The sequence below is a fragment of the Cotesia glomerata genome, linkage group LG1, assembly GCF_020080835.1.
Source record: "Cotesia glomerata isolate CgM1 linkage group LG1, MPM_Cglom_v2.3, whole genome shotgun sequence".
Taxonomy (NCBI): domain Eukaryota; kingdom Metazoa; phylum Arthropoda; class Insecta; order Hymenoptera; family Braconidae; genus Cotesia; species Cotesia glomerata.
In genome coordinates, this window is record NC_058158.1 from 11,297,332 (window position 1) to 11,313,764 (window position 16,433).

Here is a 16,433-nt window from a genome sequence, read left to right on the forward strand (position 1 = left end):
TTAATGATTAATTTATTAATTAGTACTTAAACTAAAAAAAACTCTTTAATTATTGTATAATTTTAAGGAGATCCAAGTGAAGTTGTTATCAATGCAACAATTAAAAAAGACAAAAATGTAAAAGTTCATAAACAATTTCAAATTGTTTTAGATGTGTATACTACTGTACTGAGCACAAGTGTATCAATAACTGGTAAAATCATTGTAGGTATTTAATTGATTGAATGTATATGCAATAAAAACGATATCTACTTTGCTCGCACTTGTCGTTATGATTATTATTCTCAGAAGAAAATATATAGTATGTAAGTTGTGTACGCTGAACAGATTATTGTTGAGTACTTTTTTTTTTGTTTCAAAGTGAAAATTTTTATTAGTATGTATGTCATTTACAATGTATGTTATAAAATAAATAAATACAAAAGTGATGATTTTTGTAAATAGAGATAATGTGAAATGTCAATTGATACAATCTATTGAAAAACATAACCACATTTAATATTGTTTATCAATAAAAATAGTCGTTGATACTGTTAATAATACTTATTAATTCAATTATCAACCTTGATTTCATTAAAAGGTTAATTGTCTCTCTGATAATTGTTGTCATGTAAATTGTCGTATGATTTACATTTTTTTACAGTAATATTTTGCATAAAAATATGAGCCTATCATTATAGTCTTCCCAGCATTTGAGAGGCTTCTTAAATAAATAAATAATAATACGTGGTGTATTGATTAATTTACTCACTAATTTACGAGTTTGTAGCTGCGGTATAAGGCTTACGTTGGAAGGAAAAAATAATACGATACGAAGCTGTTATTATAATTATTATATAACTTGAAAATAAATAAGGATAAAGTACAAATCAAGTTTGGGAAGAGAGACAAGGAAGAATCAAAGAGTACATGCATGCGCGAAGTACGGGGTGTTTCATTACTATAACTCGCGGTTTTATCTTTCATACAATCCCACAACGCAATCCGCGATCGTTGCACTAGTACACGCTGCTACTACTGGCAAATATTTCTGCTAGCTAATAGTGTCAAATATTTTCTGGAGCATAATTTTTATTTTTACATTAAAAAATTATACGTTTGTTGATATTTTTATTTTTTAATTAATCATAATGATCAATCGCTGAGTTAAAATTTTATTTCATCATTAAATGTTGTCTAAGAAGGCCTTACACACTTGAGAATTGTAGAAATGACTTCACCAGGTTCTAATGATAAGCTGCAAACACTCTGGGATAATTTCATTCATGCTGAGCCGCTGAGTTATCAGGTATTTATGTAAACAATAACAGTTGTTATTTTTATTTTTAAATCTATCATTAAAATTCTTTAGATTAAAAAATTTATTTATATTTCAGAAATCTTTGTGGTTGGATACATTTCTTGCTGAATTTTTAGCACAAGTTCACGATGGAGTAGATATTTCTACGATTACTTCTTCTTGGTGGTGAGTTTTATTTATAAAATTTCAAGAACTCGGCGTAGCTTTTTAGATAGCACAGTAAATCTTTCATCAAAATAAATTACCGATAATATTTAAAATAATAATAAATGACGAATTTAAATAAAAAGCTACAGAGACAAGTATTGTTTGAATAAAGTATTTATGTAGGTATATATGTAGTTGCAAAACTATTAAAATATACATTAGTAGATAATGAATGTGTTTATTTAGCATTTGCGCGCGCGAATAGGGTGTGATAAGAATACAGACATGCCTCGGTGTAATTTTCCGTAGTACTGATATAGGACTCAAAGTTAAATAAACTATTAATATTGTTATTGATGGAAATATAAATACTTTTTATTTTGATTACAATGAATGCTTTTTATTATTGTTATTTTAATTTGATAACTATGCTAAAATAATAGCCGTCGTTATTATTTTTTTCGCTTTATTTTTTTTTTAGTTCATTTGGTGGTAACGGTGACGACGGCGGAGTTTCCACACTGATAGCCTGTGAATTGCTTTCCGATATAAATGAATTGTGTACCACAACTAAAAATGAGGGTGGAGATGAACTCGTTGAGCTCCGCAAATACTTGATTGAGGGACGCGGATGGCGGTGTTTGGCAGTTCTCGATTTACTTGGTGGTATTCGAGATCTCTCTTGTGGTCGACAACTGGTCGCCCTTCTCATAGCTCTGTACCCGGTCGTTGCTTCACACCATGAGCAAGATCAGTGTGAGGATGCCGAGAAAAAGAAACCGGTGGAAGCAAACCGTGTTACTTTTTATAATCCATATATTAAATTAAATTTCAATGATGAAACTGTTGATCAATTGGATATTATATCTAAAATGAAAAAAAAAAATTATCAGAGAAAGTTTAATTATCATCACAATGTAAATAATGACGCAGAAATATCACGTAAAAAAATAAAAAAACACAATGCTATTGCAAATGGAAAAAGACGTGAATTGCGCACAGTTAAAAATTATAAATCAGATAATGGAAAAACTGAAACTAATTACACTGACTCAAGTACTAATGAGTCTGATTATGTACATGCGGATGATGATATTGATCAAACACGTTCTTTGATGTTTAAGATACGACTTAATCCGATGGATTTTGATTACTTTACGCATGTAATAAGGAGTGATGGAAAAATTGACGAGGATGATGACGACAACGACGACGACAATAAGATTGATAAAAAATATATTGCGATAGGAGTAAAAAAGAAATTTAATAAACCATCTAATAAAAATAAAAAAAATGAAAAATATTTTATCGACGATCGGGTTAAAGTTGTTTTAGCCACCAAGATCAGCAATTTAGAAATGAGTTTTCTTATTATGCAATTGCTCCAAAGTATAACAAAATATTATGAAAACACTTCTGTAGAGCAAGCTGTTGCTGTTAAAATAGTTAAATTTTCTTTGGATACTTTGTGGTCACTGCAATTTGGTACTGATTCTGATAATTTAACTTCAATTGAATGTCTCAGGTTGAAAGCAGCCACTTCAAGACTGATGTTGACCGGTTTGGACGGAGTTCTTACTCTGGATGATCAGCTAATGACTGCTGTAATAAACAACGGGTTGCTACCAATGATATTGAGACTGTTAGAAGACAGTTGCAGTAGTAAATTAATCCTTTCAACCAGCCCAGAAGAGGGTTCATTATTACAAGAGTGTATTTATGGAATGACATACGGTACTCTCGCATTTCTTTATTACTTTATCAGTCAGGGGAAAAAAAGCTTGGATAAGCTAAATGACTTTTTAGAGTTATTCCAGCTATTTATTGAGAGTCAAGATGGTAAATTGATCGAGAAAACAATAGTGACAATATTAGATTTACCAAGTATTGATTCATCGAGGTCGTTGACTCGAGCACAGAAAGTTATCGACATGATAGGCGTACTGATAAACGGTCTCAAGCACATAAAACAGGAGCTCGCTTGCATAGGACAGCAGTCCAAGATCAATCATAGCTCCAATAACATCAAGTCTAAGTATAATCGTCTTACGGAAACTGATTCTATTCAGTCCTATCATCATTACCATCATAATGATGTACTTGGAGTCGTATATTATCAGCCTACAATGGTCGCCAATATATCCCATCAAGCATGTGGGTGTTCTATTTCATCCCTCTTTATTATTCTTATAAGATTGCTGAAAGAATCTTCACGATTTGACTGTGATTTTCAAGTGAGGCTGCTAAAAATAATGAAAAACTCTGGTACATGCTGCTGCTTTCCTTTAAAAATATTACTCGTTAATATTATTAATTATGTTAAAAAACAACCGCATAATAAACATATTTACTCGTCATGCATCGCATTACTCGAGCGGTGTCTATTTAAAGAAAGTTACAATTTGTCATCAGCTGCCAGTGCTAGTGATGACAATGATTCGCACGATAATTGCAATATCTGCTGCAGTAAATCATCTGATTACTCGTGGGATTTTATCGAGCTGTATGGATCTCTATTATCGCCGGAAAATTCTCATTTATGCTGTATGACGATGGCACATTTAGTTAAAGTCACTTCGCATTTAGATTTATCAGTTAAATATGAAATGCTATCAAAAGTCTTTTACCCGACATTTTTAAAAGCAAAAAATAATTATTGTAAATTAACTATTGACAGTAAATCAACGACGACTGTTGAATTTATTATCCAATCATGCCTATCAATTATTTCCAGTCTAATTGTTGACGATAGTTTGTGCGAAAAATTTATCCAGCTCAATGGATTAGAAGAGGCGCTGGAGTTATTGTCAATTGGCACATTTACAAGATCCGTGTGCAATTTGCTGCAGATATCTGTGATAATGGAAATTTTTAACTCTACAAAACATGATATTAATGCCGAAGGGACGGCCGAATTCATCGAGTATTCACCGCAAAAGTTTTTATTTGAAATTCTCGAACATGAAACTCACAGGATTCTCTGTGATATTGATGATATTAAAAAATTTAAACAGCGACAGTGTTCAACAGAAAAATCTACTAGTGATTTATTTTCTAATGACGATTATGAATTTAATAGAGAAAAAAAGACTGATGATAATATAGAAGAAATAAATAGTGTAGATAAAAATGAAACTGAAGAAATTAAAAATATGAACAAACAAAATGAATTATTGATGATGAGTTTTTATAAAGCTAGTGCAGTATGGCGTACTGCTGCCGGTGTAGCGCTTTATTGTCCTAAATTTCGTCAAGACTTTGCAACCCATCCTACTATTGTAGAATCATCATTAAATCTTCTTAAGATCCTCGTAGTTAGTATTGTCGAAGATCGCATTCTAGGTGAGTAAGTAGCAAACAATATCGACAGTAGTTGTGATTGTTGATCGCTTTTTATCAAAATTATAATATTAAAGTTATAGTATACCGGCTTTGAGTTAAAAATATAACGAACTTATCTTTTTCAGACGTAAACAAATGGGCCCACAAACTTGCCGAAACATTAATCACCTGTAACTTGACATCCGCATTATGTAAGTATTTTATATCCGCGTTCATTTGTTATATAATGTTGTATGTTATGTTACATTGTTGTATACTAGATATGTAGTAAAGTGTCAAAAATACCAACAGAAAATATGAATTAGTGGTTCAATGTAAAGCGCGATCAAGTATGTTGTTGAGGAGAGTACAGGCTTTCAATGATTTAAATAGATGTGTGTTATTACAATAATACACCAATAAATCTAGCGGGCACAGCTGTGGATTAACGCGTATTTAATGCTTTGAGAGTAGCTGCTGCCAATCATTATTGTCGATGGGCTATGTAAAAATAATCAAACCAAGTGATAGCTGTTTAGTATCACACTTAGCATACTGCATAGAGTATGAATTTTTATAAACTCCAGTTTTTCTTAACATTCTTATCATCATTATTCATATAAATTAAATCTATCATTTGTAGTTGTTCTTGTTATGTTATATCATTATTTTATTTTATTTTTGTTGTCATAATATTATTATGTATTTATCTATTACAAAAAAAGTATTAATTTTATTTTAAAATGATTTGCGGTTTAGATAATAATTGTGACATAATAAACGTGCTCAAAAAGACACTGATAAATGCCGGAGTTAAATTTGGAAAAGGAATTGCCGTTTTGGTGGAAATATTTCTCAAAATCGCTATGCTTAAACCTTGCCGAGAACAAATTGCATTACAGCCTGGTCAACTCAGAGTAAGTTTTATTTTTTTATTCATCAAATTGTTATGATTTATTATGTATATTTTATAAATAATAATAATAATAATAATTATGATAAACTTTGTTTTTCGAGAAGCTACCGACAATGATATCAGATTGCTCATCATCGGTACCAGATTACGGCGCTGACGAAAGCAGTGCAGGTGAATACGTCACTGCTGATGATGGATATGAAGCGGATATTGAAATTCCAAGTAAAAGTTCCAGAGATGAAGATAGTAGTAATCAGCATAATAATTTACCCAAGGGGACAAATTCTTTGAGATCTATTTTCGACTCTCGAGGTGGACATATCAACACCAATATTACTGCTCATCCAGCATTATGCTCATTAGTGATTGACCTACTGATCCAGTTTAGTGAACAGTAAGCCCGATTTAATTATTTTTCTTTTTTATCACCGTATTGTTATTGATAAATATAAAAATAAATATTAATACGCTTCATTTGCAGAGGATTGGATACTGAGAGATGCATTATTGTGAGTCAAGGACTTAGGAAGGTTGCGGTTACTTGTCGAGAAAGCGTATCAAATTGCGCTGCACTTGCAGGATCCGGGGTCATTGCCAAATTGTTAAATGGATTTAGACAAATTTTGATAAGCAAACATCCTCAACATGAAGGTACCGATAGTTCTATAAATTTATTCATTTTATTTTAATAATTATTAATATTTTGTTAATTTTTTCAGATTTACAACAAGCGATACTTCAAGTCTTTAGATTATTAGCCACTCAATCAATATCTCCAGACGAATTATTACTCTATTTTTCATTATTTAAAATTCAATCTCCACCTATGTTGTCTCTCTTACAACCACTTCATCGATTAGTTATAAATCTACAACCCCAGCCAAATTTTATTCTCTCATTTCCGCTTGTTTCAACACCGAACTTATGCAAACAAAGTCCACGAGTAAAAGAAGAATGCAAAAATATCGAAAAAGTATCGAATACTGTCCACAATTATCGTGAGAAACATTTATCTGCGGGCGTTTACAGTCCGTGGTCAGTTCACGCTACATGTTTACCTATTGGCTCAGAATTATCGTGGTCTGTGTGGTTGCAAGGATGCTCGGCTTCGATGTGGATACGAGTGGAACGGGGAGTGCTATTGGGCTCAAGATTAACAGCAGCTAAAACTTCTCCTATTAATTTGTTTAATTCTGAAAGTGATAGTCTATCTGAATGGGGAACCTCTATTTTATCGGATAACAATTTTTGGAGCCGTGAAATATCTGCAGAATCAATATCTCCACCGCCACCCCTAACTACAATCGTTCATTTGATGTCTATTGGTTTTGAATCACTGATACTGGAAACTTGGCTAGATTTGCGATCGGATAAATTAATTGTTCGCTTGAGTCGACCTCATGAGAAAAGCAATACTGTTATTTCCGAAACCTCTATCAGTGGACTGTTACCTTCAGGACGCTGGCATCATTTGGCAATTAATTTCAAAGACACTGTGCTGAATCGAAAATGCGCAGTGGTACAAGTGACGATTTGGGTAGACGGTTGGCGCGAAGCTAATGTTGAACTGCCGTTTGACGGTTTATTGGTACGAAAACCAGCTACAACTACTTGCGTTATGCTTGGTCAATCTGCTGTTGTCAGCAGTGGTAATGAAACTACTGGTGGAGCTTGGTATTTAGGAAATCTCATGTTATTTAGGTAAAATTAAAATTATCTCTAATTAATGGATCATTCTGGTTCCGGCGCTTGAAAAAAAAACAAATATTCATTATTTTTTTTATACAGAAACTATTATAGATATCAGTATAAAATTTAATCAGCTTAACACACACACTCTTTAATAACATAAACAATATCTAACTTAATTTTTTTTTATATTTTTTATATGAATAAATAACGGATAAATAGAGCTCCTCCAAAACATTGGTATGTCGCTGATGTACATGATAACTTGATAACAGCTCATCTCAAACACAAAAACCAAAATTATTTACATTCAATATTTAAGTAGTTATTGCATCAACTACGGAGATTAATATTTATTGATAAATAACAAAATGGCGGTGACTTAAAAAAAAAAATTAAATAAATCTTTCTTTCACAGTTTTTAGTTCTAAAAAAATAGTAAAAATCTAAATTTTGATTTAGTTATAGCTAATGCAATAGCTACTACTTTGTAAAGTATGTGGTTTAAATTTCATTAAGATCGGGTCAGTCATTCTGAAGATATCATGTACGTCAACCAGAAAAACATAGTTCTGAAATAAATGCGTTAAAAGTTTTTTTAATTAAAAAAAAAGTCTTACCTAAAGTCAATCAGCGATGCCAGTACCATACAAAATCCCTTCAGTCTTTTTAAAAAGTTGATTTTCTTCCACTCTTAACATCCACATAAATATCATAAAATAATATAGGTGCAGTGGTTCGATCACTTAAAAATTTTAACACAATACTTTCGAAAAATGTAAAAAAAAAAAAATTGAAAATTTACAAACCAGAACGATCCCTTAATTGATTTTAAACCATTAACTTATATATTCTTTATTTTTTTAATTACAGGTATCCAGTTTTTACGAAAGAACGAGCTTTATACTTGACAAGCTTTGGGCCTAATTATACAAATATCGCAGATTGTATATTAAATTCCATAAAACCAGATTTCGCGTCACTCATTGCGTCTGGCTCGACAAATGGAGTACGTCAAGTGAAATTCAAGAGTGGAAAATTTGACGTTAACCGAAGAAAATCATACGGAGGAACTTATCTCCGACGTATTGTTGAAACTAAAATAGTTTCTGTAGACTCCGAAATCGATTGGAATTCCGTGATGAATGATGATACAACTCACTCATCACAATTGAGTGAATTGCAGGACAATATATTATTATCCTACGAAGCAAAATGTCCGAATACTGTAAATTTATATCCACAAGCAATAACTAATCCAAGCGCTGTGGTGAGAAATCTTTTGCCAGGACAACCTTCACCCGGATTTCGAGTGGTTTCTGCTCCTGAGCATAGAGTCTCGCAGCAACCGCCTCTATCAATTACTGTAATTACTCCAACTAATCAACTTGAGCGTCAGCAGTACCGTGGATTTATATCTTCAGCAAGTTTGGTTGGCGGAATACCGATATTTTTGTATTTATTTGCACGAATCGTCGAACTTGAATCTTCTGAAGAAGAGCAAGCACTTGCACTGTCAATAGTTATTAATTTAGCTCGAAGCGACTCTGAACTTCTCAGTCAGTATAATTCAGAGGGCGGTCAGTCGTTAATCATGCGTGTGTTAGAGTCACCAAGATGTAAAGCTGGAAGATATTTACTCAAAGCTATTTTAGATTCTGCCTGCAGTAGTTCGATAATTGTAAAAGACATTGCTAATGGAAACAATCTTACAATTCTGCAAAGCTCCGAGGCTGTTATTGTAGATCCGGAGTTGATAAAAGAGTCATTAAGTGTATGGAAGACCTGGGTCAAACACGATACGTTCAATATGTTTTTACACGCTCTATTGGTGTTACTGAGAGACCAACATGGCCAAAGAGAATTCAACGCAACTCAATTAAATAGAGAAGCTATTGTCGAAACGATTCTATTCGTTTGCAAGCAGCATTTCATGTACGAAGATTTAAACACTCTCTGGGACACCACAACTGGTAATTCAATAGTGGAATTAATTAGAGCGCTCATGGGTGCTCCTCCGGAATTTTCTCACCTGGTTGCCATCATGGACTATCTCATACTAGTCCACCAGGCATCAGACACTTATGTCACACACTCACGACACAATATGTACTTTTTATTGCCGCCACTAGTGATAGAAGAAGCCAATACTGTGAGTAAATTAAAGTCTACTGTTTTTAATCATTTACCAACAACTGCGAATACAACGACAACAAGTTCATCTGACGAATCTAATCATCCTCCGCTCGAAGTGACTAAATTGAATAAAGCGCTGATAAATGTCCAGCTTCAAAGAGACAGAGCCTTAAAACGTCGTGAAAAACGTAGTATTAGTAGCAACAATTCGCATAATAATAATAGTAATAATACCAGAGAAACGAGTGCAGGGGAAGATTCAGGTATAGCTGCAAGCGACGGTTCAAATAATCAGTTAGGAAATGACAATAGTCCATCCGGAAAAACAGATGAAAAACGTGTTTGTCAGGGACTTGTCACCGAAGGTCTTTTATTACTCCTAAGAGATGCTCTCCGCGTTCTACCCGATTGTCACATAGAATCTGTCGTAAAACACGTAATTCGAGCAGAATTGCTTTTAATTTTACTAAACAATCCAGATACCAGAGTTCGAACCGCAGTTGTTAAAGTGATTCAAATTTATCTTCAGCGAGCGGACGATGAAGAAATAAATAAGTTTATAAAGCAAAAATATTTCTTTCACTTGGCTAATCAAATTACACTTTACCCCAGCAATAACAATGAGTCTTTATCATCTTCGTTGGAATGTCTGGCACTAAGAGGTCCTACAACATTAGCAGCCATCCCACCTTTACTAGCGATGCTTACCAGGATACCGATCACCGGATCAAATATTACTAGACCAATAATAAATTTAATTGTTGATATGATCAACAAAAATCCCTCTGCTCTGCGTACACTTTTATCCGACCAGGGTTTGGCAGAATCATTGGCTCAGTCTCTCGTTGGAGGAGCACATAATTCGTCAATTGGAGCATCGCCACCATTGCTTATCAATGACATCCACATTCTCTTAGTCAGTATCGCCACAAAACTACTAGACCAGCCGGGTAGTCATCACATGCCAGCAATATCAGACTTGCATTTGATATTAAACTATGTAGAGTTAAATGAAAGAGCTCAGTGTGGTGCAGATGCTCCTTGTGTATCTGTAATTCGCAACGCTCAGGTAGTTTTGTTTGACGGTGAGCTGGATGTACTGATGCCAAAAGTCTCGTCTCTGCAATCGGGATTTAAGTTGCGCAGCGCGACTTCGTATTTAGCTTCTTCATCATATTTGACACACCACAGTGCTCTTACAACTTCCAGCGAACAGAGTGATCACGAGTCGCGTTCATCTAGTTACGGAAATGGAAGCGCTAGTGGTATCAATCTTTATGGATCACCAAACCGAGAGCCACGGAGAGGAGAAGTCAATGAACGTTTTCGAAGCATTCTTTTTAAAGCTATCGATTTTTTAACTGCTTCAGATTGCGCGCCATCAACCAACGAGCTTGAATTGACGAAAAGGATTTACATTATACTTTTGTATGGATTGTCAAGCAGTTCTTTTGATAGGAAAAATAATTGGAGCGGTTCATGGTCAATGAGGTCAATTTTACGAAAGAATGCTGCTAAAATGTTGATTTGGTTGTTGAGTCCGCATCAAAGTAACAGCACTCGTGTTTTTACTATTCGATCGCTGATGGAAGAGTCCAGAGGTCGTGAAATATTGTCCTCTATTCTTGATATTCACAGCAATGTTGAAAAAAAGTTGTATATATTCTTGTGGGATTTATTTGAGAGACGAACTGATATGCCGAGTTCGGATGCCAGAGTATGCACGGAATTCAAAGAAACTTTGGCTGTTTGGCATCCTGCATTATTAAATCCTGAAGGTACATCGACATCCCAAGAGAGGTTGAACAATGAAGAACAAATAACTGCGATGCATCTCGAGTTTTCAAAAGATCGTGAAATTTGGTTGGAGAACAATCTACTGGCATTGCACCGAATAGGAAATAAATTTGATGCGCTGGCCAAACAATTGACTGAGAGCGCAATGGTAATCACCCGGTCTGTGATAGAAGAACAGAATCACGAGCGCAAGGCTCTGATGGAGAAGTTTAAGCACAGCCGGGGACTAGAAGCTCAGTCGATGGCTCGCTGGAGAGATTTAACTAAGCGGCTGACTCACGAACGCGCACCTTGGTACTTTCCTGAGTCATATCCAATTAATTGGGAGCTTGACCCTACGGAAGGACCGGCGCGAGTACGAATTCGAATGCAGAGATGTCATCTGAAAATTAAAAAAAAATTCTTTTTAAATGACCAGCAAACAGATCCTAGAAAAACTCCCAATGATGACCAAGCTCCTGAAGAAATAGACCAACCACTGTCGTATCTTTTTACAAATATGAGACGGCAGGATTTAAATGCCACGGCTCTTATTGAGCGACTGCACACCAGTGAGCGGATTGGAAAAATGTGTCAAGTCCAAGTAGTAACTCCGCAAACAGAAATACCTGGCGAAGCTCTAATTGGTGAAACTTGCTTGTACTTTGTTCCAGACGATCCAAAAAAATCAGTTTATTCTCAAGATACAGCTCTGCTAGGAGCTGGCTGCAGTGGTCTCGATCTTGCAATGGCTGGAGGTACAGCCTGGAAATTAAAAGACATCAAAGAGTTGCATAGAAGACGCTACCAGCTCCAGGAACGAGCGATTGAATTTTTTTTAACTACTGGAAGAACCTTGTTGTTAGCTTTTAACTCTTCTAAGGAACGAGATGAGTTTGTCAGTCAATTATTAAACTGCAATCTACCGCACCGAGTTCCTGGGGATGATTTGAACGAAGCTTTAGCTGCTTGGCGCAACGGCTACCTCACAAACTGGGAGTACATCACGTGCTTGAATAAACTCGCTGGAAGATCTTACAATGATTTGATGCAATACCCGGTGTTTCCTTTCATATTAGCTGATTACATCAGCAGCAAAATAGATCTTACTAATCCAAATATTTACAGAAATTTGAAGCGTCCAATGGCTGTCCAGGACAAGAAGAACGAGCAGCACTATATAAACAATTACAACTACTTGAAGCAAGCTCTTGCAGAAGATCAAAATTTGATCGCGTTGAACCAACAGCCTTATCATTATGGCTCTCATTACAGCAACTCGGGTACTATTCTTCATTTTTTGGTCCGACTTCCGCCGTTTACCAACATGTTTTTAAATTACCAGGATAACAACTTTGACATACCTGACCGAACATTCCACGCACTGGCAACTACATGGAGATTAACGAGTTGCGATTCAACTACTGACGTCAAAGAATTAATTCCAGAGTTTTTTTATCTGCCAGAATTTTTCTTAAATTCTGAAAATTTTAATTTTGGAGTGCGACAAAACGGATGCAGAGTTGGAGACGTTGAACTGCCGAGCTGGTGCAACAATGACGCTAGATTATTTATACTAGTACATCGAGCTGCGCTGGAATCTGACATAGTTCGTGAGAATGTGTGTTATTGGATCGATTTGGTGTTTGGTTTCCGGCAAACTGGAAGGCCTGCTGTGGAAGCGATTAATGTCTTTCACCCGGCAACATACTACGGATTCAACGTCGATACAATATCTGATCCAGACGAGAGAACCGCTTGGGAAACTATGGTCAGAACTTACGGACAAACTCCAGCTCAACTTTTCACAGCCGCACATCCACTGCCTTGCAATGTTATGCTTAACTCATCAAATTCTTTGGCCTACAATACCATTTCACCGGTTATTGAAGGGGTCGCGGGTATTAAATGGGGCAATTATGTCGGAGCGCCTGGAAACGAACCTGTTCTATGCTGGAAGCACAAGCATCGTGTACCGATAGTGTCACTCATTCCCCTTACTACGGGAGAAGTTTTCGGGTTGCCGGTATGTACTTCTTTGCTCATTGGATATAACAACGAGAAAGGAGGTAACATGGTAAACAGCACGACAGTATCAGGAGCAGCCCTCGCTTCTTGGGATAACAATGATGGTATCATTAGACTAAAATCAAAAAAAGAACAGCCTCCTAAGCCGCTAATGAAATCTTCTGGATTCGATCCGATAACTGTGTTAGGTTCTGCTGCTGATTGCGGCCAACTTTGGATCGGTTACATGTCAGGAAAAATTATGGTCTACTCATACAGTATCGAAGCTAGTGGAAAAATAAAATTCGAGTCACCAACAGCTCCAGCTTCTGTTCTCTTGGCTCATAGATGTGCAATAACTGTAATTGTTTTGTCGGGAGCTTTTAGTATTGCTGTCTCGGGTGACGTCAAAGGTGTCATTGTCATTTGGGATCTAAATAGGTACGTAAATATAATTTATTATAGTTTATAATTATTTGAATAATTGAGTAAAAAATAATTGAAATTAACTTACAGTTTGTCATACGTGAGATCTATAGTGTGCCATGACATTTATACGGTAAACAATATATCTATAAGCGATACTCTTGGAGATATTGCAGTTGTCTGTCAATTAACAGCGCCAAAACGACAATTAACATTGCCGATATCTTCTACGGATCAAAATAATTTTGAACACCAGTCTCAGTTGAAAGTATTTACAATAAATGCTAAATCTGTTGGCACGGTTTTATCCAGAAGAAGGATAACTGCGTTATGTTACAGCAACGCTCCAGAAGGAGTTTCTGTGAATGTAATAGCCACTGGGCTTGATAATGGAGTAATAAGGTAGTTATTATTTAGTATTATTACTATTATTATTATTATTATTATTATTATTATTATATATAAGAATTTTGAAAATAATTTAATAAAATGATTTACGTTCTAGATTATGGAGTAGCTGGGATTTGAGATTAATCCGTGAAATCGTAAACGGCGGAACAGACTGTGGGGCTATAATAGCAATAGCATGGGCATACGATCAACATCATCTTTATGCAGCGACTGAAAATTCAACAGTTTTAATTTGGGAAGGCTTACGACGACTTAACAGTGGCACACCCAAATTCGTAAATTTAACTTCGCTTTGATTTGATAAAGCAGGCATAATATTAAACGGCTCTAATTAAATATTTAGATACTCAATAGTGTATTTTGAGTAATCAAATATTAAGATTTTATAAATTTCTCAAATATGTGATATACTGAAAGTTATTATCATTTACTCCAAATTGCCATAATATTAATTAATAATAATAATATTATATATCTACGTAATTATGTTTTTATGATATTATTGAAATATTTATATTATATACCGTAGTATTATTCGATATTTATATATATTTGAATTATGTATGTATTTTTATACTCTATTGTCATGAAATTAATGATTCATAATATTTTCATACTGCATTATCAGAAAAATACCGTAAACCAAGGTATCGATGAACAAATGAGTAACAATTGAATTGCATAATAATTGTATTTTTATGTATTCTCTATGAAAAATTCCTTATTGATTATGTATAAAATTTAATTTATATTAAATTTCACGTAAACACGGTTCTATTATTTCAAACATTGGATAGTACTTTCCAGTTCTAGTAGCTACCATCTGAGCAGTATCACCACTGGAATTAACCAGCTCAGGATTTGTGTCCGGATGAAGAAGCAGTAATTGAAGAGCTGGAGAATTGTGTGAACTAGCACATACCAAGTGTAAAGGAGTCTGATTACCGTTGCTAAGAGCATTGATATTAGCTCCGTTTGCAACTAAAAGTGTAATACTTTCAACATTATTCCAATGACAAGCTGAATGTAAGGGTTCCCATCCGTCAATAGTTTTAGCATCAATCTTAGCTCCTCTCTTCAACAAAACCTATTTTTAAAAATGTATCTGTTAGAATTGATTGCATAGATTTATTTTTTAAAATAAAACAACTTTTACAAGACACGGAAGGTAACTGACATAAGAAATGTTTTTAAAATTTTTTAGTAATGAAATTATTATAAAAAAAAATTTAATAAAAAAATTCCACATGTGAAAATTAAAAAAAATTATTAGTGGAAATTTTTTAAAGCATTTTTTTTTTATTGCAATTGATTGTTATGGAAATTTTAAGAATTGACAGTTGTCAGCTAACTCCAGTATCATATTTTTACCTCAATTATTTTTGTATGATTCGCATAACAAGCTCTATGAAGTGGAGTATAACCATCTTTATCAGTAGCATGAACCAATTCTGGATTTTTATCTAAAAGAATCGTAACTCGTTCAATGTTGCCATTTTCTGCAGCTTTCAAAATAGCTCTGGCTTCAGGATCTGTTTAATAATAAAAAAACTATTATTAAATATTCTTTTTTTATTAATATTTATCAAGCCTGATAAATGTTTCTGACCTTCAGGGTTTCGTTGGGTTTCAACTCCGGTGTTGTCATCATCCCAAGCGCTTACTTGCATCCGCTCACCTTGAGATGAGCTTAAAATTTTATCTCGAATCGCCTCGAGATCTTGAATTTGATCGTTCTCTTCATCAGAAGACATTTTATTTGAAATTATTAAAAATACCACTGACAGTAATGCTCACATGTAAGTATCACAACAACCCAACAATAAAGCATGTAAAATGTAAATATTTTTATTGACAACTAGCCAATAGTTTTATAACCTAGCCGCTAGATGACAGCTCCTGCATGGCTTAGTCCCGAACCCTGAACCGAATGAGAATAACTGAAAAATGTATAAATTTGCGATGAGCTTTTATCATTTTATCAACAAAAATGATCACAAAAACTTTCTCTGTTAAAATACACTTTCAATCAAAACTATTATATAATTATTGACTTAATAGTATCAAGGTCAAATCCTTGAGAATAAATTTTCATTGGACTCGTAAATTCTAATTTCCAGAATTTTTGGCACAATACCAAAGTTACATTATTTAAATATTATCTTATTCCAGCTAAATTTTCAACTACAACAAATTTTATGTTAAGTATTTTTTTAAATTAAGTTAGCCAACATCTAAAAATTTTTAGAATTTTCTTTTATTGAAAAAATCGTTAGAAGAAAATAAAAAAAAAAATTGCATTTA

General features: G+C 34.2%; 2 protein-coding genes across 2 annotated transcripts; one reads left to right on the top strand and one right to left on the bottom strand.

The window, feature by feature from the left end:
- Positions 1-546: 546 nt before the first annotated feature.
- LOC123275274 (lysosomal-trafficking regulator) lies at positions 547-14,896 on the top strand. The gene is made up of 11 exons (XM_044743283.1): positions 547-1,288; positions 1,377-1,465; positions 1,929-4,789; positions 4,915-4,980; positions 5,528-5,685; positions 5,789-6,078; positions 6,166-6,335; positions 6,404-7,385; positions 8,247-13,733; positions 13,809-14,120; positions 14,224-14,896. The coding sequence occupies exons 1-11, from the start codon at positions 1,211-1,213 to the stop codon at positions 14,423-14,425; spliced, it is 10,695 nt and encodes a 3,564-aa protein (XP_044599218.1). The 5' UTR covers positions 547-1,210; the 3' UTR covers positions 14,426-14,896.
- LOC123275298 (ankyrin repeat domain-containing protein 49-like) lies at positions 14,815-15,981 on the bottom strand. Its single transcript, XM_044743320.1, has 3 exons — positions 15,739-15,981; positions 15,501-15,661; positions 14,815-15,216 (listed from the first exon to the last, which is right to left on the bottom strand). Exons 1-3 carry the CDS (start codon positions 15,881-15,883, stop codon positions 14,881-14,883), a joined length of 642 nt encoding a protein of 213 aa, XP_044599255.1. The 5' UTR covers positions 15,884-15,981; the 3' UTR covers positions 14,815-14,880.
- Between the last annotated feature and the right edge of the window lie 452 nt (positions 15,982-16,433).

What these genes read in the sequence shown, in the direction of transcription:
- LOC123275298 (XM_044743320.1), bottom strand. Translation starts at nt 15,883, where the DNA reads ATGTCTTCTGATGAAGAGAACGATCAAATTCAAGATCTCGAGGCGATT. An exon ending in AACCCAACGAAACCCTGAAG is followed by an intron (nt 15,662 to 15,738) that starts GTCAGAAACATT and finishes ATTATTAAACAG; the next exon opens with ATCCTGAAGCCAGAGCTATT. An exon ending in ATCATACAAAAATAATTGAG is followed by an intron (nt 15,217 to 15,500) that starts GTAAAAATATGA and finishes TTTTAAAAATAG; the next exon opens with GTTTTGTTGAAGAGAGGAGC.
- LOC123275274 (XM_044743283.1), top strand. Translation starts at nt 1,211, where the DNA reads ATGACTTCACCAGGTTCTAATGATAAGCTGCAAACACTCTGGGATAAT. An exon ending in ACGATTACTTCTTCTTGGTG is followed by an intron (nt 1,466 to 1,928) that starts GTGAGTTTTATT and finishes TTTTTTTTTTAG; the next exon opens with TTCATTTGGTGGTAACGGTG. An exon ending in TAACTTGACATCCGCATTAT is followed by an intron (nt 4,981 to 5,527) that starts GTAAGTATTTTA and finishes TTTGCGGTTTAG; the next exon opens with ATAATAATTGTGACATAATA.